The sequence below is a fragment of the Nipponia nippon genome, unplaced genomic scaffold (genome assembly GCF_047370975.1).
Source record: "Nipponia nippon isolate SJK-2023a ecotype South Korea unplaced genomic scaffold, ASM4737097v1 scaffold_6, whole genome shotgun sequence".
NCBI classification, from domain to species: domain Eukaryota; kingdom Metazoa; phylum Chordata; class Aves; order Pelecaniformes; family Threskiornithidae; genus Nipponia; species Nipponia nippon.
The window spans coordinates 27,123,527-27,147,541 of NW_028262380.1; the positions used below are offsets into that span (position 1 = coordinate 27,123,527).

Below are 24,015 nucleotides of genomic sequence, written 5' to 3' on the forward strand. Positions count from 1 at the left end.
GTCACGCCGCCCGGCCTACATTGCCCGGCAGGCCCCGCGGCCGGCTGGAAGTGGCGTTCGGCTGTATCCGGGCAGCGCGCGGCGGCAGTGGTGCGTGGTGCTTGGCCGTTCCTGGCGCTTGCGGTGGGTCGCGGGCGGCCGGGCCGGGGCCGGGAGCTCGGGAGGCGGCGGCGGCGGCGGCGGCGGCCCCGGCCGCCCCGGCCCCAGCTGAGGCGCTTCTCTCCCTGCAGGTGCGGCCATGGCGGACTCCGCGCAGAACGGGCCCATGCAAGGCGGGGCCGGCGGCGGAGCCGTGGTAAGGAGCTCCTGGCCGTGGGCGGGGGGGAGCAGGCCGCGGCGCCGGCCCGGCGCCTGGGGGGGCCGTGAGGGTCGTGGGCCGGCCGCGGGCGCCCCTCGGGCTGCTGGGAGGGTGCCGCTGGAATCGCAGCGTGGCCGGGCGCTCGCCGGGGCGCGGGCGGGGGGAAGCGGCTCTTTCGCTTTCTGATTGAAAACGTGCTGCTGCGCCGGCGTCCTTGAAAGTGTCTCGATCCCAACTCATCCCGTGTGACTGCAACTGTACGTCTGTGGTTATGTCGTGCAAGTAAGTCAGTAGGTAAAGATGTGAAGGCGCTTGCAGGTTAGTTAGGTTAATTTCTGGTCGTTTTCATAAAAAGGGCCTAGGACCATAGAGGAAAAGAACAGTCTTCCAAAGCTGGTTCAAATTCGGAAAAAAAATTTGAGCTCTTTCAGGTGAAGGAAGCTGATGTTTTGACTCTTTGGCACCTAATGGCCAAAAGCACGCTGTGTTTCTTTAGTGCCTTTCTGGTACGGGGACTGTATCAGGTGCACTGTGGTTAAGGAGAGCTCAACAACGGGAGAGGTGCAAGATTACCATCCAAAACTTTTTTCTTTTTTTGAGGCCAAGAATATGTAGGCCAAAACGAGGCCACTTTCCTTATGATGTAGCTATGCTAAATTTACCTGACCCCTTCTTTTTTTTCTCCTCTATAAGAAGTGGAGATTTAGCCCCAGGTGTGTGAAGTGTATTGTAAAAGGAACGTTGAAGGAATAGATGCGAAAGTCAGTCAGGTCTAAAGACCCTGAATGATACATTTTTTTGAAGCTGGCTGTTTTGTGAGGGTGGTTTGTTTGGAAAAACTACCTCCACACAAGATCTTGCCACTATATTTCATTGTAACGTACAAAGGAACCTTTTGATTCTGAGACAGCCAACCTATTTTTGATCTGGTTAGTAACATTGTATGAGTCAAGTTTCGTACAGAACAAAAAGATGCTCTTTGCTTCAAGCTATAATTTGATTCTGATCAAGGTTGGAGAAAGAATTGCAATTTAATATAGATGGGAAGAATGTTCATTGTATGCAAACATTAAGATACCAACTTCTGTGGGGGTTGGGTTTTTTCTTCTTCTAATGTAGCAATTTCTGATGGCTAACAAGTTGGATACAGCAATGTGGATTTCCCGCTTGTTCACAGTTTACTGCTCAGCTTTATTTGTCCTGCCTCTTCTAGGGTATGTATCGTAATATTGTAAAATAGCATTAAAAACATACAAAGTAACTACACTCCCTTTTCATAGAGTTGTTTTTCACATAAGGGTAAATTTTGATTATTCAGCTTACTTGGATGCTTTTTGTCAGAACAGTTTGCAGATTTTTAGATTGGTTTACAACACTTGTAGGTGTGTTTGTTGAGCAACTGTAAACTAGTGGCAAATGCATGTTTTTATGTGTAGTTCTGAAGTAATGTATTGAGTTGTTTTACCTTTGGCACCTGCAGTCAGTCAGTGTTAACCAGTTTTTGAGTTGTATTTTGGTAATAGTGCTTATGTACGATAACAAATACTTAAGGTATTGTGCAACTGTGATGCAATTCTCAAGGGTGGAAGGCTTCTGAGCAGGGGCTTGGTTCATATGGTAACGTCTCCTCTGATGATTTTGCAGGTTGCATGAAGCAGCAAGCTTTTATCAGCGTGCCTTGCTGGCAAATGCTCTTACTAGTGCCCTCCGACTACACCAAAGGCTACCGCACTTTCAGCTTAGCAGGGCATTTCTGGCCCAGGCTTTGCTGGAGGACAGCTGCCACTACCTGTTGTACTCTCTTATCTTTGTGAATTCCTACCCTGTTACAAGTATCCTTTACTTGTGTCATCCTGGTAATGTTTTTAAATATCTTAGAAACTTGATTCTTTTCATCACCTGTGTCATGATTTGAAAAACTAGTTTAAACTAAATGTTTGCTATTCGTAGAACATATTCTATGTAAAATAGGAGAGGCTTATGTTGATTGATCCAGATTCAGGTTAGTCATCTCTATAACTAGTGCATTGCAGTCTCTGGCTACTTACATTTTCTTTTCCTGACACTTAAGTTCAGTGGATTTTATGACCAGCCTCATGTGATACTTTGAGGAGTTGGTAACTTTCATTTATTGCCAGTACAGGGTTTATATATGACTCCTCACTGTAAGCAGGACACGTATCATGTAGAGAGACAATTATTCAGCAGTAGCTTTTTCAGATAAGATATTAAACAGATAAAGTCTGCAAAAAAGATTTAACTCCTGTGGCTTGTCAAGGGTGACATGTAAGAACTGACTTTTCTTTGTGCCACTTTGTATGTATGCTTAATGTCCTGCTCTTAAAATGTTTCTGGCAGAGGAATGTCTATGTTCTTGCTCTCCAAAATCTGAATGGCTGGCAACTGCATGTTCTTTGGTGAAGAAATGCATTTTGTAGCGTATCTCAATAAAAAATACTATGACTACATGTATATGATAGATTTCAAGAAGTAACCTCACATGTGTCTCATGCAGAAAGAATGCATTTCAGGATAAACGCACTGGCGTGTAATGGTGTATGTTGTACTTTTGCATACCTCCATACACACACATTTTGAAGTTAAAAATGTCTGGTGAAGAGAAGGTGTAAGAAGCAAAGGGAAAAGCTATAAATATAGTTGTTAGACATATATGTGTCTTAATCCAGTGTAGGGCATTCCAGCCAATCTCTTGCAAAGAGCCATCAGGCTATGACTTGTGTGTTAGCATAACATCCCAGAGAAATGAAGCACTCCTGCAGCCTATAGCTTTCCTTATTGCTTGCTCCAGTGAGTATTTTTCCAGTTCTGCTGTTCTCTTTGCTTCATGCTGCCACATATACAAAGAAGGTTCTTGATGTAAGTATGATATGATGTATGATACGATTAATACTGTTGGTATTCTTGGCGTTTATAGACAGGTTTGAGTTGCAGCTATGGTTTCCTTTAGCTACACTAGAGGAGTTAAATTGTAGTATGGAATCTCAGGACAGAGAATCTGAGAGAATCTAATTTTCTGTTATGACTCAAAGATATGTTGGAGTTGACACTAATTATTCTTCAAATGCTGTACTCTGAAGGAAGCAAATGCTCGTAACAGTTAAGCTGAAACTTAAGACATGTCTTTTCAAGCTAAACCATAGCCTGTGAAATATAATGTTCTGTTTCAGTAGTAAAATAAACTGCAGGGTGAGGCTAGGAAGCAAAATACTTGCGAGTTCGACCTGCTGCTCAGTGAACTACCTTGTGCAGCTTAACATAACTCCAGCCTTTGGTGTTCCTAACTAGGCCATCTTGCTACCATAAGTTCTTCCTCCTAGTGGACAGAATAAGGCTCGTGGCCACCTCTGTGCAGTTGAACCTAAAATGGGTGGGTGAGGGAATTGCAACACCTTATGTTTTTAATTGAACTGTATGTAATTATGGAGTTCCAAGCTCCTGGTAGTTTTCTTTGGGATACTAATCTCAATACCTTTAAAGGATCTAGTCTTGAAATGCTGAAATGAGTCGTAAATGATAATTGTTAGTATTTTGATTTCTTTGTGCTAGAGAAGATAGGTGTAACTTTTATGTTTTCTGGCAATCTTTTTTCTTCTTTAAAGGCACGGAGTTCAAATAGTCTGCCCTTTCTGAGAAATCTTTTAGAGAAGCTGAATGCTAATCAACAGAATATTCTAAAATTCATTGCTTGCAATGAAATTTTCCTGATGCCAGCTACAGTTTTTATGCTCTTCAGGTAAGAATTACCATAAATATTTTCAGAATTAGAAACTTTCTACACAAGTCTACTTTTTGCAATTTAGTTCTCTGTGGGTCACAGATCTCCATTTGTATGATTCTGGCTGACCAAGGCTTGAACTTCGAGTTAAATTTATTTGGTTCCTAGGCTTCTCAAGTTGGTGCATTGTGAAATCAAAAAGCATTCACTCTGATATAATTGAGCACAAAAATCCTTTCCCTTTCGTGGCGTGACTGACATTGTTGGGTCAAAGCAACCAGGCCTGTAACTTGTGTTCTTCTACCTTATTCAGTAAGTTTATTTTTGGTCAGTGTAATAGCATATTAAGATCTTCAGTTTCACTGAAAGCAAACTCTTATTTTTGACTATTGGATTCCAGAAATTTTAGTGGCATGAAATTTCATTGTGCTAAAAGTGTGCAAGCAGGAATAGGTTATGTCCTCTCCTGTGTTACTTCTGACCAGTGACCCTTGTCTCTTTTTTTGATTCCATTTGGTTTTGCCTGCTGTGCAGCCTGTTGAATTCATTTTAGGGATCTTGAGCATATGCATGTTGGAATCCTACTGAAGTCATATAGGCATAACGACCTGCTAGTCACTGAAGTTTGGGTCATTGCCTTTTAATATATGGAGGGGGATTAATGCCCTTTGTTCTATACAAGTCATAGAACAGCGAGAGCATTTGTCCTGAGTGGTCTCGCAGGCAGCAGAAGGGAGGCTTTATCTTCTTGGAAGTTGATAGAATGCATAATTTGTCTTTATCTTTTGATATGTCAACTGAACACTTCAATGCTTCAGCCCTGAAGGATTCCATTTCATTTAAGGCCACTTACCAACTGACAGATACACTCTGTATCCAGTATCTGAAATGTTCAAGTGCTTTAAACTTCTCTTTAGGAGAACTTGTTTTTTCCTCTCTCTGTCTCTGGAGAATTTAGTATGTGAAGTGTTGCTACTTGATAAGTCATCTAGTAGATACTGGAGCTTGTAAAAGATCATATACCAAATTTTAAAATAGTATAATGGTTAAATGCAGCTATTGTGAGAATTTGTTCTTTAAACTGTTTTAGCATATTAAATTGCTTGTAAATGCTGTACAGGTGCAAGATTTCATCTTTCTCTTCTCCTGTAGCTCGCTTTCCTTTTCACTTTATATTTTTTTTCTTCTGAGTAAAGATATTGCTCATACTTGAAGGAGCTCTAGTTCCTGGAACTGTCACGTTCATCTTCAAACAGAGCTTTTTAATATTGTGTTATACAAAGAAGCTTCAGTCATTAAAACTAAACTCATGGTGTTTCTGTGCTTTGCTATGTATGGTTTGTATGCTACCCTTTCGCTATTTTACAGCACAGTCATGTGAAACAGCAGCTTTCTAAAGTATCGAAACGTAATTTCAGTGTAACTGAAATAGTTGGCTATCAGCTTGGCATTAATATCTCAATACATTTGTAATAGTCCCCAGTGCGTTCTGAGAAGTTTTGCAAAAGGTATTAGAAATATGGTCCAGATAATCAAAGTGCTATGATCAGAGCTGAAAAAGCTCGCTGTAACTGGACTACTTATGTCAGCCAATTTCTGTGCTTGACCAGCAAGCTGTTTCTTAATACTGAACAGGCGTCCACCATCACTTCTGTGATTCTTTGCCCACCACCAGAAACGAGGCATGTAAAAAAACTTCATAAATATAAAATCAATACAAGAACAGCACTTCTTTGACTGCTTCATTGAGCAGTTTTGTTCTAGAATGTAAGTTTCTGCTTTCATAAGTGTATGGTTATGTACTTTTTGGTCAGATCTAGATTATCTGAACCAATGGGACCCCAGTCTAGCTTTTTTTGAGCCTACGTAATTTGCTTGCTTTTATTAGGAAAAGTCCTGTTGTTTTTGGTTTTTTATCAGTATATTAAGCTCTACTTCTCTATTATCTTTCAGTGGGCAAGGGAGTCTGCTCCAGCCATTCATTTATTATAGGTTTCTTACATTACGCTACTCCTCTCGGCGAAATCCATACTGTCGGTAAGGACTAGACTGATTTCGGAAGTTAGAGTTTAACTGCGTAGGGTTTAGGCATTCAGAAATTTTTCATTCTAAAATGAATGCATAAATCATAATACTAAATCTGTAAATGGTAATTACAGAATGTGGAATACACCTGGATGCTAAAAAAAAAAAGAACAGCTGGTTCAAGGTTACATTTATTTAATGTAAGTGAACTTTTCTGAAGTGTACTACCATCCTTGAGAGGGAGCTTTCAGAATATGCTTGTGTAATTAAAACTACACTTTGGGGGAGGAAAATCTTTTAATTGTTCTGCAGTCATTTACCAGAAAGAGATCCTTATTTTTAGATTCCAGGCCTATCTGAGGCTAAGTCTATACCTGAACAGGCACGTATGAACTTGTGTAATGTTGAAAAAATCTGTAGATGATCTTAAATGTGTTCATTACCTCCTTTAGTTAAATTCATAAGTCAGGTTAATTATAATTGAAATAGAGCCTTATTGATTCTGTTTGAAAGTTGGTCAAGCCAATACTATTGCTTTAAACTTTGAAACCATAAATACTTCTATGAGGATTTGCTTGGTTCAGTGCTTTCTCAGAACTTTGCTTATGGCAAGCATTACATAGTATAAGATTTTTGTGAACATAATTTCCAGTCTAATCACTACCCAATTAGAAAATGGTTTGCTTAAATACCAAGGAAGTGGCTTTGACTGCCATGGTATGCAAAGACAGGTTTGAGAATCATAAACTAAATTGCCTCCTATTCCCTGCTATTTTGTAAGACATCAATTGTTCCATCTTAGTATATTTTTTTTAACAACAACAAAAAAACCCTATGAAGGTGCTTTACTGCTTTGATATCTAAAAATAATTTAAGTTGTGCAATACTAAAACTAACTTTCAATAGAACTAGTTTATCCAAGATTTTCTACTGGCATTTATGTAGCTTTAAGGGAAACTAATGGTGTGGGGTTTATTTCTCATGTCTGTCTTTTAATAGTTGCTTCTAGAGTGCAGGGTTCTTGCCTTCTGGCAAGAAGCAGTGCAAACACACAATTACCTCCCAACTCCTCACACTATTTCTGATAAAGCATTACTCTCCTTTTTTTTTTTTTATTAGTGGGGTTTGGGGTTTTTTTGTTTTTTGTTTTTTGTTTTTTTTTCTCAAAGGTAGAATTTTTCTGCTGTCTTTATATCTGTCCTCAGCTGGAAGTTGCAGAACTGAAGTTAATTAAAATGTTAATGTTTAAAGGACAAGAATTCGGAAGATCTTGCAAGATAGTGCAACACTGAGTTGATCTAAACAACTTGCTAACTACAGTGTGTGTGGGGTGTTGAGAAAAAAAGTGAATGAAAAAGATAGGTTTAGATGATAATTCTGATAAATGCTGTAGGATTTTAATACTCTTTTAAATCTGATTTTTCAGGACTCTTTTCACGGAGCTGAGGATTGTTGTTGAACACTTGATAATGAAGCCCTCATGCCCTGTTTTTGTAAGAAGACTATGCCTCAGCAGCATTTCCTTTATAAGCAGATTGGCGCCAACTGTTGCGTAGCCAAATTGCAGGCACTTGTGTTTTGTGAACATTATGAGCAGCTGGCACTTCTGCTGCTGATGATTATAAATTCCTGGTTTTACACTGATCACTGATCTCACTCCAGGCTGTATAAAAATGTGTATATGCTTTTCTTGGAGATAATATGAAATTTAGCATATCAAAAGCAAGTCATGGAAACTTAAAATTACTGTGCTGTATTGCTAATTGGTGAAAAAAAAGTAGCTGCATCCTATCCAAAACATGCCCAGTCATACAGAGTTTTTTTTTAAGAATCAAGGATTGTGTGAGGTTGATTAAAACTTGTAAGTCTGTGCTCAGTAGGTTTATGTTAGTTGGAACTATAGCTACTGTAGGATGTCTCCAGTGGGTAGCAGTCGGTACACATACCTATGCAGTACACTTTGGACAGTATTCTTCTGCTTACTAAATTGATCTGTAGAACCATTTTGTCTAAATTACTATACTCAATGTAAAAATATGGCCCACTTTGAATGTAACAAAAAGGATTGAAATCTATCAACCTGGCATAGTTAACACCTTTTCTGAAGGAGAGGCTATTTTTATTAATATTACTTAAAAAGAGCTCTTCCAAGTTTCTCCCTTGTGACATAGTCTTACATAATGTTGTTGGAAGAAATCTCAAGACTGATCACAGAAAACTCTGTGCAGTTGTCTTGTCATAAGAAGATGCTTTACTAAGCCAAACTGCTGACCTGTAGGCTTTTCAGACAAAGATGCAATGCTTAAACTTATAACTATCTCTTAAGTGAACTAATCAATGTAAACAAAGTAACTTTTGCAGAATCATTGCAGATTTGTTCTTGTGTCTACACAAATGTGAGACTGCAGTAATTCAAGCATGTCAGCTTTTCAGAAAATTAATCTGTAGCTAGGTCTATATAAATTGTTCTTCCAGTTTCCGAGACTCTCATTGTGATGAGAAATTTGCATAAAGGATTGCACCTGTTTAGGCAGCTTCTGAAACAAATGAGTGTAGGATTTTTGGCATAAATCCATCTGATGACTGATCTGAAGCCAGTGTCATGGCTACAGAAGTGAATACTAAATTGAGTGCTGATTATGTGTTTACCCAGCAGCTGAAAGGTAGGTCGTGGAAAAAGAATGTTATCTGTCTGAACACAACTTCTTTCCATAAATTCAAGGCAAAGTATTTGCCTGATCTTCTGTAGTTTATGCAATTAGAATATTAACATTAAATTAGAGGGGTTTCATTGGCCTTTTGTAAACTTCTATAGCACTGTACTTAACTATTCTTCCTTGGTCAGAGAAATCTTATGTGAAACACTTATTGAAAACGGTCTTGAAGCAAAGTATTTTCTGATAATTATTGAGTTATCTTGTTTGTGATGTGGATATCATTCAGACTTTCCAGTTGTATTAGTTTGTTAGATCAGAGCCATGTATTTATACACTTACTTCATTTTTTGCTCAACCTCTTGGTACTGATGAACCACCGGGTAATTGAATACGATATTCTTTGACTACTTGTCTTGCTCTCTGAACATGATTAGCTATTTATAGAACACTTGCACACTGCAGAAGCAACTGCATGCAGTAATGCTCTACAGCTGCTAAAGACTTGCAATGAGATTCACTCTATGTATATCCTGTAATTTGAGGATTTTATAAAAACTAAAATTTCTACTGCAATAAAATGAGTGTTAAATGTAATTTGCTAGGCTCTTCCAGCTTATTTTCTCTCTAACAGAACATACTGATGCTTGAACCTGGAAGTTGAGCAGAATGCTGTCTTGTGTGTATGTGTGCATGTTCTTGTATCCCCACTGCTGCTTCTGAATTGGGACATAATGTCTTCTGCATTTCTAACTTATTTTATGGGGAATTTTTGCCTTCTAAAGTGCAAAAATTTATGACGCTTTCCTTCAAAATTTAACCCAAGAATAAGCACTGCAACAATGATATCTAATCAGATAGATTAGATTCAGACCCTCTTTTATGTAACATGGTATATTTTTCAAGTGGTGACGTCAGATTCTGTGCAGCTCTTTGCACCACTGTGATTTAAAAATTAATTTGGTCCTGTAAGTTGGTCCCCCATACTGAGAGTGGAAGGCATATAAATTCTTCCATGATTAGCGTAAGCAAAATAACATGTTACTTCTGAGCAAGTGCTTGTGGTCCAAGACTGCTGTTATGGATGCAGTCTACTGTTCCCTTAATTGTATGCTGTCATTAAATTAGAGAAGAGTCTAAATTGGATCTGGTGTATTGCAACTGTAACCGAAGGATGCAGAGTCTTGAGATCCAACTCTATGAATGGACAAGGAAGATTAAAAGGAATAAGTGAATGAGATTTCAGTAAGAGGAGAGCTGACAGACAGTGCCACGAAGTAGAGCTTATATGTGGGTACTGAATTTCTTGTTAACTCTTTCTATTAAGTCTTAAAAATGGATCAAGAGGAGGAAGATCTTTCATAAATGGGATTTGATTTGGCTAGTAGTATATTCTTGGCTTTGCAAGGAGTTGCTTGACAAATGAGGCCTGGGTTATACTTGTGGCCTGGTAAAACTTACTTCTCTGAGAAAACATGGAACAATGGAGTAAGAATGACTTCCAAGCAAAATAAATAGGGCAACTGACCTGCACTCTGCAGCAACTTTGATTTTTTTTTTTACTGCAGCCTTTAGGCTGCCTAAGTGATAACGGTGGGTTTACTCAATGCTGGCAAAAACATTCTGTCCTTGTGCCTGCTTCCTTACCACAGTTTGTGACTGTTTCTATACTAATGATTAAATTAAACACATGAAATGCTGTTTGTGTCCTGATAGCTTGAGTTTTTTCTGATGAAAACTGTACGCTCATGTTGCTGCGCTGTCAACAGCTAGCCGTGATGCAGAGGCTGTAACAGAAGTCTCTGGTAGTAGAGAAATTTTGCGGCTGACCGTAAAATGCCTGCCAACCCCAACTGTGAAGCAGAGGAATTTTTGTCCTACTGAAAGGTTGTCTACCTAATGTGGTAGTTGTTCCCACGGATATAAATCACACTGGTCGTTGTTTTTGTCATCTTAACTTTCGTAAGTTAAAGTGCTGTTGCATAAATTGTGTGGGTAGACCTGCCCCTTGCTGTGCACAAGCTTGCTGTAGAAGTGATGCTCCAGCATAAGACTTGGCTGTTCTCACCTGTAGATAAATAAAGCATCTGGACCCACTAGGTCTGCTGGAGTAGCTAATGCCAGTTGGGATTTCTTGCACACAAAGTAATTCACTAACGCATCCATCTTTTATTTAATTTTTTACTTTTATTGTCATTTTTGTGCTGTCAGTTTTATGTTTTGCTCCCTTCTTTGATGGATGTTCAAGGGGAGCAATGTAGTTAATATTTTAAGTTACACGTTTTAAGGATTTTTTTTTTAATATATTACAATCATGAGCCACTATTTGTCGGAACAGTTTTTGAGCTACTAACTATCTATGTGATAGTACTATCCAAACAAATAATGTAGCTGGTTATTTTGCACAGTCTGTGTTGGACCTTTATCGTTAGGCACCTGTATTGCAACATTTGCTGTACAGATCCCTTGTTAATTAAGAAAGTACAGTTCTTGCCCGCTTCACAGACAGGAACTGAGGCATGGAAGGAAAGCACTCGCCTGAGGCGATGCAAGAGCTCTCGCAGAGCAGGCGGAGGAAGGAGTTGGACAAGAGTCCAGGGGGAACTGTCACTTGTTTCTACACCACATATGACATCTTGGTCCTGTTTCCAAAATGATACTAACTGCTGCTTAAACGCTTTCAAAAATACTGGACCGTATGATGCTCAGAGTAAGGGTAGCAAAGACCATTGAGCTAGAACAGCATGTTCTCTTAAACCGATGTCGAAAATGGATTCCCCTGTGCAAGAGCTAGGTATGGCCCCTGGTATCCTCATCTTTCTGGTGAGGAAAAATAACGGCAACAGAATAAGATCGCGAGCACTTATATGCTAGATGGCAGTAGGGTATGCTGATCTGTTGTAATTGTCTGTAATTCTTAATTGCTGCAGTGCAAGTATTTGTTGTTAAATTCTACTGAAATTGGTTAGTGTATATTTGTACTGTAACTTTCAATGTACTGTAAGTTTCTCAAAATCACAGGAAGAGTCAGGCCTTGCTGTTCTAAATCGCCTTTTAAGGACAGAACCTTAAGCAATCCTTTATTTCAAAGATGCATTATATGTATGGATAATGTAATTGAATTCAATCTTAAATGTGGATTCAAAAATATCTTTTTCATAAAATGTCAGCGTTACTAACTTCTCTGCAGAAGCTAGCTCTGGTAATAGCAGATATTGTGCAGGTAAGGGAGTTTCATTGCTTAGTTACGTGCCATCCAGATGGTACAAACTTCTAAAATGAATTGAAAAATTCATCTTTTACTTGTATTCAAGGACTGAGGCACAAAATGCTAATGTAAGGGCTCAGAGGGGAAATATAGTTCTCCTGCATATTTGAGAAAATATGAAGCCCTTTCAAGAAAATCTAATAAACATAATAATCACAGGCTGCTGACACTAAGGAAAAAGCACCTCATTCGCTCTTTCTTTTATGCAGTGATTTACTGGTCCCTACTGATTTTCAAATTTGATCACTGCAGTAAATTATCCATGCCAGTACCTGTGAAAGAAAGCACTGGGATCCATATTTGTTTAGTGCTGTGCTTAAATCAGCAAGAATGATAAATTTGATGGTATGAAATTGGAAATATCAAGGGCTTTTCTCAGTGAATGAGCAAGTATCTCCATTTGTAATTTATTGTGACCCTTTTTCACTGTATGTGCTTTGTATGTCAAATATTTATTTTGAAACAAATTAAATTGTTTTCTGTATTGATACAGCTATGGTTTTGTTGATGTTCTTGAAATCAAATTGTATAGGTTTTTTTCTGGATTTAAAATATTACCAATGTTGTGTTGCAAAACAGCACTTGTTGTTTAAGTTCAAATCTCCGAGGTTGAGTTCCTGACCAACAGCTTTCCATGTCAAATGTTCTAGGTGCATGTTGGGTGTTGTGGGTTTTTTGTTTTGGGTTTTTTTGTGTGTTTAGTGCAGGATGCAGTGAGCTACTGCAGCTTCTCATTTGTTTTTTTTTTTTTCTAGAGAAAAAGGAAGATTAAGCTGTATATCAAAACCAAAAAAAGCTAATCCCTGTCTTTAAGTCATTGGAGCTATTCTGCTTTACACCTGGCATAGGTAACACCATGTCCTGTGAAAAAAAAATTACCTATGTGCTCAGTTTACTGGCATGTTTTCAGTGCAGGTGTTAATAAAGTTGACTGTACACCTGTGTTTTGGCAGGAGTCCTGTCCCTTTAATCTTAACATAGGTGACTTTGTGACTGATTACATCCCACTACCTCAATAAGTGCCACTGCTGAACTGAAAATGAGTCATAGTTAGTGCTTGATTACTTGGTATTTATATCAGTATAATAATAATTTGTTTTGCGACTAGTAAGCAAAATTGTAAACCAGTGTTGTTAATAATGTGACTGTTACCCTCTTGTGGGCTAGGCTTAGCTCATTTGTGATGGCTTATTAAATAGCTGACTTCTGTTCAACCCCAGTGCCAACCAGATGGGCTTTATTCTACCGCAGCTGGCTACCACCTTTGTAGAAGCAGTAATGTGGATTGTATTCTGAGGAGCCATGAAAGACTTTGCTCTTAAAAGAAAGCAATGGTTAATTTGAGTTCATCTCCCTTTACCCTGGTTTCCATGTGCCTGACATTGATATCTTGCTTGTGAGGCGACTGAAGTATTGCAGCAGTCCAGACTCCTGCCTGGAAACTGGTTTCCTTGAGAACGAGCGCAGATCATGGTATTTTCATTTGCTGTGTGTGTTCCTATGAATGTTCACTCGTGCACCTTTACCAATGTGAAGGGCAAGAGTATGTTGGATGAAGATGGTGCATCAGTTGCTTCACAGCAAAATTAAGCAGAAAATCAGAAATTATAAAGGTGCGGGACTAGATTTTCTTCAAGGGTTACAGCAATGTCAGCTATAGTTTTCACAAAGGCAGAAAGGTAATAGAAGGAGAAGGAAGAAGAATGGGGAGAAAAATAACAAGAACACAGAAGAATTCAGCTCTGTGTGATAAAAAGAGGTATGGAAATCCTACTGGGTGCTCTGCTGCTTTCCCAAACCCCAATTCACCATTCATGGTTTTACGCCATCAGTATCTTCTGGATAGTACTTAAGTTTTCTTGCTGTAAATTATTTCTAATTTAGTTTCTATTAAAATGCTATTGGAATAGCATGTTCAGATGCTGCCACATTGTACAAGAGCTGACAGGCTGATCTTGGTCTACTTAAAATGGAAAACAGATGCAGTGGAATTATATGTTCTTGTCCGTTATGTTTGAAGCTCCTGTAGTGGAAAAGTAAAGAAATAAACACCTAGAATTGTCTATATTGCTACTGGGCTGCTTAGCTTTTTTTTTTTTAAAGCTTTTCTCTTTCCATGTTGCTTTGCTGTATTTTTATATTGGCAATCTAGAAGATATCATATGTGCAGCTGCATGGGGTTTTGTCCTGATGCATGTTTGCTTCTGTGTGCAAAGGCACATATAGAACATGGTATTTGTAACTTAGCATTTTAACATTTTTGGAATTAATTTTTTTAATCTAGAAAATCTGTGTTTTGAGATGACAAATGTTTGCCTATTACAATCCCTTTCAACATACTTTCTGCTATAGTAACTTCAGTTAGGTTCTCACTAAAGCACACCAAAAATAACTGTGAATCCTTTCAGTGCTAAAGTTTAAATCAAAGCCATTATTAGCAAGGTTTTTTTTTTTTGTGATGACAGATGGAAATCTGAAGTTGACTTTCTGAATTCGCATGTGTCCACTGGCATTTTCTTAGTTGTATAACCATGTAATACAGAGAAATATTGAAACCTTAGAAACTACAGTTACAGCATGAAGCATTAGTTCAGCGTGCATTTGTTGAGCATCCAGTGGTTCTATTCACATTTTCAATTCTCTCAAATTTTTTAACATCACTCTGGGGCAGAGGTAAGCAAGACGTTTGGTTGCATCAATGTATATGTGCTGTGGATTGATCGTGTGTATGTGTACTTACAGCAGCAGATAGATGACTAAATAAAACATAATATTTTGACCTTTTTTTTGCTATTTGGTTATGTTAATACATCTGCTTTTTATGATTAAAAAGTCTCTTCCTGCCCTCTGCCAGCCTTCTCTCTTTGCAGAGTGTTACATATTTGTAAGGGAAATAGTTTTTAAAAAAAGATTCTTGCACTGCATAGGTGCTTCTAATATCTTGCCTTTATACACCTCAAAAGTACTAGTCAAGCTTATTTCACAGTCTTGTATTCATTTTTTTTTTTCTTACAAGCAAAAGAATCAAGCTGCTTTTAAGCTGGTCCTTGATCTGTTCACGTAAGAGACTCTAGGAGAGGTGGAGTAGCAGGAGACTAGACCTGGTGATGCTGGAAGCTTCCTCTAGTCCTGTGTTCCTGTGTGTGCCTGCATATTGCTGTAGAGATAAGAGTAGTTGTTTCATTATTTTATGTTAGGTACCTAGTATTGTTTTTAAGAATTTTAAACTAGCTTTCTGCTTTAGGATGAAGATAAGTGCTACTAACCTTGAGTTCTTTTTTCTTACTCAAAGACTGGAAATTTTATTTGATGATATGATTTGGTCAGCTGAAATGAAATGGAATTCTTCCTCCATGTGCTAATTTTATTCCAAACCACTGACCTCTAGTGGCTGGTTCGCAACTACGAAGCAAAACATTTTAGCAATTTAATGTGCTCCTCGTGTCTATTGGCTACAGCAGAGTGTTTTTCCCCTTTAAATCTCTCAGGAGAATAATGTTTCTTCACGATTTATTGTACTTTGGCTTTGCAAGTATCTATCTGCCTTATGCATTAGAAAGGAGATCAAACGAAAACCATATCTATGTTTAAGGTTTCTGTAAAGAAGTAACTACTCACAAGGCCAAGTGTTTGTTGTGATTGTTGGGAAGCTAAGAGACCCTATGATCTGTGAGAGCATCCCATGATAAAGATCTTAAAACAGTTATTGTCAAATCCTTGCAGTCATAAAGCATGGTAATTATATTAGCAGAATCCTGATTCCTTTTTGCTTAGGATGTTGCTGCTTTACAATTGAAGTCTTTCCTCTGTGTGTGTGGGGGATTATTGATACAGGAACAGTAATATTTTCATCTTTTTCCTGCATAACCGTGAAGCACACATTTCTGAATATTCATTGTATGAATCTTTCCCTTGTCCCTAATTTGACTGTAACTGCATATGTCCCAGTATAACTCCCACTGATTTTTGTCAAGATAGGCAAGCAACTCTCCATTTCCCAGTGTGAGAGCAAATTCTTTAAAAGTGTAATGCCCCCATTTAGGAAAACAGGCTATTGGGTAGCTAAAAGGAGTGCCTGCATTGGCATGTTAAATCAGAGCTGGATTTTTTAGGCAAATCCCCTGATTGTTCTCATTTACCATGAAACCAAACTGGAACGTCTGCTCTAGGCTCACTCCTAATGAGTGCTAGTCTCCGTCAGGGATACAGGACCTGACCGGTGTGGGGGCTGCATTACTGCCAACTTCTCCCGTGTGTACCAAGTGCACATGGCAATGGCGGGCTTCCAAACCATGGAGACAGCACGTGGTGTCCTGAGGTCTTTTGAGCACTAAATAAAGGGCCAAATGATATCTCTGCCTCCATGCCTGCTGTCAATCTCTAGCCCGCAAAGTTTATCCCATCTTTCTCCTATCCTGATATTCCTTCCCTTCTTTACCTGTCCTGTCTCCTGTGGTCTGCTCTTGTGAAACCCTTTCTTCTGGAGTTCCTCCCTCTACTTCATTGTACTCCCACGTCAACCGATTCTGCAGTACTGATGTCAGCTCAGCCCCCCAGAAGATCTGGCGTGTGTTACCTGGGTTCCCGAGGAAAGGACGCAGTTGCCAGCCTGTGCTGCGAGAGGGCTGCAAGCTGGTGCATGACTCTGCTGGAGATGACTCTGCTGGTGTTCAGGTGAATGATCTGCATGTCAATAATTGAAAACACTTATCCATGTGCTGGAAATGAAAGACATTAACTTCTAGTTTATGTTGATCTTTGACCCAGTGACCATGAAATAACTTTACAGACCTATGTGACTTAGAGTGGTGTTACGCAGGCTTCAGGATATTCACCATTTTGTGCTTCGGAAGAGCCATTCCCCTCACACACCTGCCCACCACAAAATATTTTCTCATTTTCTATTAATTTAAATATTTTACCCGAAAAACTTAAAGGCTGTTTGGGATCACTGGACACTTTATGTATTCATACTTTTTTTTAACTATCAGTATGTGTTTGCTTCATGTTAGCAATATATGTGTACTATCATAAAAGGTACAAAATCGAAACAGTCTTTCCCTTTTAAAAAACTTGCTATGCTGCATGAAAGACACACAAGGCAGGATGTTATGGGAATCCCAAAGAGTAATTTAAACTATATTAAGTCATTACCTCAGCTCTTGTTGATGATCTGGGGACACTGCAAGTCTGCCCCACTGTATGAACTTGAAATCCTTAATGAATTTCAGATTCGAAAAATATTCAAATTGGTTTTATATTACATCATTTTTCATATAAGGAACACTAAAATCCTTCACTGTATATTAGCCTTTACATATCACAGATTTCTTGCTAGATAGTAAAATTGGAGAATTTCATCATGATGTACTGTTGTAGCACGAGTAATCCAGTCAGTTACTTATTTCTTTTAAATAAACAGGAATGAGGAAAAAAGTTTCCAAAGATCTGTATTTCAATCCAGTCGCCTGTCTTTACTTGGAAGTGCTTACAGATCAAGAAACTTCTCAAGCGTCTCCATAAAGCAGGTTCTAAATCTTAAAAGGTTGTACCCACACATTCCCTGTTCTTCCTGAAGACCTTTATAATGCGGTAAAGCAACTTAACCTTATAAGATTTTACTGACAAGGTAATATGCTTTATACAACAAGGTTCTAGAGTTTTTGTAAAAGGATGCCTGTGGAAATAACCCTGATATAGTAGCCAGCCTCCCTCTTCTTGTGACCAATATATCAAGATCTTCACGCGATAGGTATATGAGCAACCTTTGTTCCCTAGCCAGAGGTTCAGATGGCAGAGAAGCCCCTGTACAAGCATGGCATATATAAATTATCTTTTTTTTTTTTTTTTAAATCAGGTTAGAGTTTAGCAGCTTGAATGTGAATGAGATTTTTTTTTTTCTTTAAACTGGCTTGACTTCATGAAATATGGGCTTAAAATAGCTATTAAATAACCATTATTCACAATTAAACCTTAGGATGCAATTCCAACTATATTGAATTAAAATGTTGCCACTCAGTGAGAAACAAGATTTCACCTATTCACTGTGGTTATATATAGTAGTTTTTGCCATAGGTAAAGAGTTGTTTAATATATTTTGGATATGCTGAAATACGTAAACAGTTCCCTGTCGTTTAGGGTATTTCTCCATTCAGTGCTAGTGATTGATAACTAATGGTTGTGAAGCTCATAAATAAGGATTTGAGATTTTTGTCTTAGGATGCTGCAGCTACATGCCAGGAGGCATGGTAATTCATTATCAATTGCTTTATGTACGTGGCTATCCCACACCGAACAGGCTGTTATTGCCATTCTTCTGCTTGTTCTTTGTCTCCTTCCTCAGGTTTTGGTATTCATCAATAAAGAGGTTCATGCAGAGCCCTTGATCATGTAAATCCTGGTTGACCACCACACTGGTAGTATCTATTGATTTGTATATGGTATTCCAGCTTTATTATTTTCCTTCCTGTTTCATATTTACAACAACAAAACCAGACAAGGCAAATTCAGTTATTCAGCTGGATAAAAGAATATGAAATAGTTTAATAATTCCATTTGGTTTTGGATAGGAAATGATAAACCTAAAGAAAAATATTTTTACAAGTAATGCAACAGTTAGCATCTCTTCTAGAGTATAGCAGAGACTCTTCAGGAATTACAGATGTTTCAAGAATTTCTGTGTTCTTGCAAATATCTTTATGTAGGTAAAAGAAAGGGAACTCTGACCTCATGTTTCTTCTTTTTTTTACTGTTAGGCTCTTGCCAAAATAACAAGCAGCCAACAAAATATATATCAACTGCATGTCAGACCCTAACTAAAATTGGTTAATTGACCCCACCTTTGCTACTTTACAGCTTGCAGTGAATTTAGTATTGAACGCCATTGCTGTACATCTGGTACTTAATGATACAGCAACTGTTGCAATACCCCTGATTCACCTGGTATGGCTGTGATTGGACTACGGGGAAGATGGGTGTTAATTATTTTATGCAAGTATTTTACTTTAATCTGCCTCCATCGGGCTTCTAGGAAAACTTGTATTGGCAACACTAATCACTAGCTGGCTGGTGAAGAAGTTAGGTGCCAGCAAACCTTGTTCAAAATCTAATTGGGTATGTTAAAGACAGGCACTGTAATAATTCTCCTCAGTGATCAAATGCTTTGGGCGTTATCAGGTACATTAATTATCCCAGTTCCCTGCCAAGCCAGTTTCTGGTGAGCTCCCATGTTCCTTGCAGTGTGCAAATGGATACAAGGAAGCCAGAGACTTTTTGTCAGAGTCATGTAAACTAACAGCAAAGCTATCCTGGAAAAACTGAAAATTGCCCAAATGCCTCTTTTTTTTTTTTTTTTTAATAAAAAAGGGTGTAATCTGAGGCCAGTGCGACTAACGATGTGCATGGCCCCGAGTCAGACTGCAGGTGAGAAGAGCAGGAGGGGTGTCCAAGGAGCCATCGCAACCCTCTGACTGCAGGATCACCCGCAGGGCACGCTGGAGAGAGTTTTTTATTAAATTTTGTTTTATCAGCACTGGAAACAGAGTTTAGGGGAGACCTAAGGGTAGGGAAGAGCATTTTCACATGAAAATCTTGCCAACGGATTTAGCATACATGTTCTAGCGTTGTTATGGCGTGTGCTAACAAATCTCTACGTTACGCACACGCACGCATGTATCACCCCTTTACGAGGAGCAGTGAATTAGCAGCTCCCGAGCAGGAGGCGCTCCCGACGCGTCCTTCAGAGGCGGCCTCGCTGCGGGCGACACGCCGGGGATCAGGGCCGAGCCGGTTTTAAACGCTAGCCCGGCGCGGGGCCGCCCCGTCCCCTGGGCAGGCCTGGCCCGCCGGGGGCGCGGAGCGGGGCCGGGCCGAGGCGGCTGAGGCGAGGCTTCGGCGCGGCGCCGGCGGCCGCTGGGCGCAGGCGCCGCGGGCGGGGCGGGTGAGTCAGCGGCGGCCGCTGGGCGTCGCGGCCGGCCGGCGGCCCCGGGGCCCCTCCGCACATCCGGGTGCCGCGGCGCCGCCCACCGCCGGCCTCCCGGCTGCTGCTGCCGCCGGGGCCGCGCCGCAGCCGCGCCAGCCTTCTCCGATGCGCATCGCCGCCCGCTCGCCGGCCGCTGGCGTGCGGCGGGGAGCGGCCCGGCTCCGCGAGCGGTCGCCGCCATGATGCCGGCCCTGGCCGCCCAGCGGCGGGGCTGCCGCGGCCTGTACCGCCTGTACCTGCGGTGCCAGGCGGCGCCGCTCCCCCGCGCCTGCCACGGTGAGTCCCTCAGGGCCCGGCCCGCCGCGTTGCGCCGGCGGGCAGGGCCGGGCCGGGCCGGGCCTGTCGGACCCCCGCCTTCCCCGGCCGAGTCTCCTCGGAAGCTGTAATCAAGCTGCGTGCTCGCGTGGGGACAGGCGAGTGCCGGCAGCCGGCCCCGGGCGCCAGCCGGGGCGGGAAGGGGTTCCTCCTGCGGCAGCGACGCCGGCCCCGGCCGTGGGGCATCTCCGGGCCGGGGAGCGCGGGCCGCCTGCCCGGTACCGGCTTGAAAAGGAGGCGAGCGTTCAAGTCGTGACTGCCTCGTATCCTGACGAGCGCAGTACCTTATCGCGGGTGTTCCCGCACGCCCTGTGTAGGCCTGCTGCCCTGCCAGCCCCGGTCTTACGTAAAGCTGATACATCATGGCCGTGTTGGGGTTGAAGTTTGCAGTAATTGTATAAAATGAAGAGTCGTCTTGCAGGCTTTGCACTGGTCTGAGAAGTGAGCCCTGGCTGTTCGTTTCCTTTAGGCCACAGATCCCATGAAATTGAAATTCTGACCAGTTTTGTCCCTCTTCATGGAATCACTTACGGTTGAATTGCAGCAAATACCTTTTTCGTTAATGGTTTCTTGTGTCTGTATGGATTAGTAGGAAAAATGTCCTCTCGACACGCTGATTAAATTTCCCTTTTTCAACTGCTCCGGTATCACCCAAGCTTAGGAAACAGCACTGCTCATCTTGTGCCATGTATTTATTGTAGTCTTTTATGAGTCCTAATCAGTAAGTTCAGTGAGCTGTGCTGAGTTGGTTTTTCTGGGCTTCTGTCACGTTAGCACCAACTAATAGTCAACAACAGCTTATCTGACTTTTTCTGATGAAATTGTTCTTCTGTAAGGTTCACATTGCTGCATGCAGACGTGCAGATGTGTCTGTGCTGTAGAGGACGATGTTAAAAGGAAAGCTGTTGAGACTTCTACGGAATAAACAGTTTTACAAAACATTATAGTTTTGCTGAGGGGTGCATTATTCATATATGATTAGTCATACTTTGTATGACTTGATTTACCAGCACTGCTTTATTTTTTTTTGTTTTTAATTTATTTATTCTTTTAGTGAGTGCTTTCCAAAGCAGCCAGTTTGCCTGTTGCATTTCTGGTTGGAGGAGTTCTATACCCTCTCCAGAGAAGTGTTTGTGCTGCCTAAAAGAAACTGGTTGCTAATACAGGTTGACCTGTACTGCATACAACTCTGCTTTTGGTTAGTCTTTTGAAATTGAAGATTGCCTACCCAGGGTGATTTCTCAGTAGGCTTTTAACATATTTGTCTTGTAATTTGTCTGTTGTAAATGTTACAAAATGTAAGATTCTTCTGTATAAAATGTTTTATACAATGTTGTGTGCTTTTCTATGTAATTTCTGTAGTAAGTTGCTCTTAAGGTGTAATGCACACACTTCAGTTTTTCTTAATTGGTAAGCTGTGGGTTGTACAGAGTGTACACAATGAAATGAAATGGCAGCACGGCTAATAGTTTTGTAGTAGTCTGTATTTGTTCTTTTATCAATACTTATTTTTTTTAAAGATTTTGAGGCAGTATGACTAAAACAGGACTTAATGTATCAGTAAACTAATCTTATCAAATAGCTTTGTATCCTTTTTTTTTCTTTTTGCCCCTTTAAGATCATCTAGAGGTCTTTGGAAAAAGTACATACTGGACTGTATGGGAAAAAACCATAATGTTAGAATGGAGTTTAAAAGTGAGTGTTTGAAGGGAGGCAGTGAAAGCACGCTGTGTACTCCCATTTTGTAATTCCTAAACATAGGTAAAATAAGCACAGATCAGCAGTTAAAAGCTAACTTTCATTAACTTATGCTGGTATAGCTGGACCACTTTCCCTTCTTTTTCTTTCCAAAATGGTTGCCCGAAACATCTTTTTTTCCTTCCCCTGTTAGGATGGCAAGCTTCAATGAAAAGTGGGAGTCTGTCTTATATTCTACCATGCAATCGTCTGCCTGTGCAGTTGATGAGTCAAGTGAGAGTTTATACTTCCAATGGTCAGAAAAAAGATCTTGGAGCAGAAGATAGAAATAGATCAACCCCTGAAGAAAGCCTGCATAAAGTTGGAACAGGTAGTACTAAGCTAAAATAAAGAGTATTTACATAAATGTAAAAACTATATGTATTTAACAAGTGATGACTTTTTTTTTTTTTTTTTTTAATTCAGTTGTGTGATATTACAGTTGCAGAATTCTTAGATGCCCACAAGCAACAAATACTATAGATAAACTTCAAATGCATAAGCAGGGAGGAATGCTGAAATTTATTTGCCATTCCGGTATTTAAAGGATTTTAGAGTAATCAAATTTAAAGTGGTGGTGATAAAATGTGGATGTTGAAAAGGATTAGGTAACTTAAAGGATAAGAAATGGAATGTATTACTTGTCTTTTACCACTTTGCTTGCCTACTTGAATTCTTTTTGTAGTATTTCAGGTTTGTTGCGTGAAATGAACTAGTGGTAAAGATTGAATGAGTGTGAATACTGAGCACTGTGACTTCTCCAGGTCAGGCTATAGATGACTGGTGAAAAAGGTTGAACTGTTTCATCTGCTAGAGCTTTCAATCTGACAGTTGTCACATCTGCACCATTCACATTAAACGCTTGATATAATGGGCATAGCCTGACCTTCCTTGCTGTTCAGTTTGATTGTCAATCTTGTGCCAGTTAGGTGCTTATGAAATTCAGAACTGTCTTGTCCTTGCTCCATCGTAGCATCCTCTATTTTTTTTCTGCTTATTAAATGTAAGACTGCACAGATATATGTTTGGAAGACTACTGTGTTTAAGTGATAACAAATACTTTTTAAAATGAAAGCTCTCTTTCTATGTGCTTTTGTCTAAAACTAAGTGGTCTGCTAAAGAAAATTTTCTTCTCTTCATTGTCAGGTTAGCAGGTATTTATTCCTTCTTCAGTACCTTGTAAATTCTTGAGGCTTGCAGCAGTCTTTAAAAGCTAGTAACTATAGCCAGCTAAGAGTATTACTTTTCTGATGTTTGAAAGTACAAAACTGGATCTTAAATGTTGTTCTAAGTGTAAGAGAGATTATTTCTTTAAGTCTGCAATTGGATTTTAGAAGAGGGTAATACTTAAGACTGTACGTTTCTTGGAAAGTCTTGAGCTGATGATGGTTGCTAGAGGGCGAGATTCTTGCAGAAGAATGTCTGCCTGAATGCAGTGAAAGACACTAGAGCCAGTTGTAATTGTTGGTATTTTCTGGGTTCTTAATGTGCAGTTACTGGTGTTAAAAATCAGACAGGTGAAAATAATGTGGCACTATTGCTTTCATGATTGCCTTAAGTTTATATAGTTGTTGACTCATCAGAAGGGGTATTCCCACTTTCTCCCACCCCTATCTGATTACTCCCTCTCTTGTGCTGGCATTAATGACACTTAGGCCTGTTGTGTGAGAAATGAATTGCTTTCTTGTTTTGCAGAGCTAAGGTAGAAGCAGGATGGATCGGTAAGCTGATCCTGCTCACTGTCTCTAAAATGGCTGGAGGAGAGATGCTGCCCTTTGTGGCAGTGCAGCCTTGGGTCGTAGTCAGCCTTGAGTGGAGCTGCGCCACGTGGGCACCATGAGACTTACCTTTTGTTGAGAGCGGGGGCTGATGTGTGCAAGTGTATATGAAACTGCCTAGAGATATTGTGCGTAGATGAACAATCGCTTTTGAAGTTTAATTTGGAATACGTATTGTTATATGCATGCTTCATATAGGGGATGTTTTCTGGGGCCCAGTGGA

At 40.1% G+C, this 24,015-nt stretch overlaps 2 protein-coding genes across 12 annotated transcripts in view; both read left to right on the forward strand.

Annotated features, from left to right (window-relative positions):
* Nucleotides 1–18: 18 nt before the first annotated feature.
* On the forward strand, nucleotides 19–12,469 carry TMEM33 (transmembrane protein 33). 6 transcript variants are annotated; one of them, XM_087738069.1, is made up of 8 exons: nucleotides 19–90; nucleotides 231–295; nucleotides 1,418–1,512; nucleotides 1,943–2,130; nucleotides 3,108–3,175; nucleotides 3,919–4,052; nucleotides 5,988–6,071; nucleotides 7,486–10,413. In XM_087738069.1, exons 2-8 carry the CDS (start codon nucleotides 239–241, stop codon nucleotides 7,613–7,615), a joined length of 756 nt encoding a protein of 251 aa, XP_087594195.1. In that variant the 5' UTR covers nucleotides 19–90; nucleotides 231–238; the 3' UTR covers nucleotides 7,616–10,413. The 6 variants fall into 6 exon arrangements, with proteins under 6 accessions (XP_087594195.1, XP_087594194.1, XP_087594199.1 ...); XM_087738068.1 differs by having other exon boundaries at nucleotides 30–123; XM_087738070.1 differs by having other exon boundaries at nucleotides 44–123; nucleotides 231–292.
* A 3,023-nt stretch (nucleotides 12,470–15,492) lies between these two features.
* Nucleotides 15,493–24,015, forward strand: part of SLC30A9 (solute carrier family 30 member 9) — a 40,810-nt gene continuing 32,287 nt past the window's right edge. Inside the window, exons 1-2 of one of the 6 annotated variants that reach the window (XM_087738065.1) lie at nucleotides 15,493–16,655; nucleotides 22,169–22,345. In XM_087738065.1, the coding sequence (XP_087594191.1) occupies nucleotides 22,183–22,345 (163 nt within the window). In that variant the 5' untranslated portion in view covers nucleotides 15,493–16,655; nucleotides 22,169–22,182. Of the gene's footprint in view, nucleotides 16,656–19,914; nucleotides 20,239–22,168; nucleotides 22,346–24,015 lie in introns of those variants that run through there. The other 5 variants (XM_087738067.1, XM_087738064.1, XR_015700176.1 and 2 more) reach the window with 5 other exon arrangements.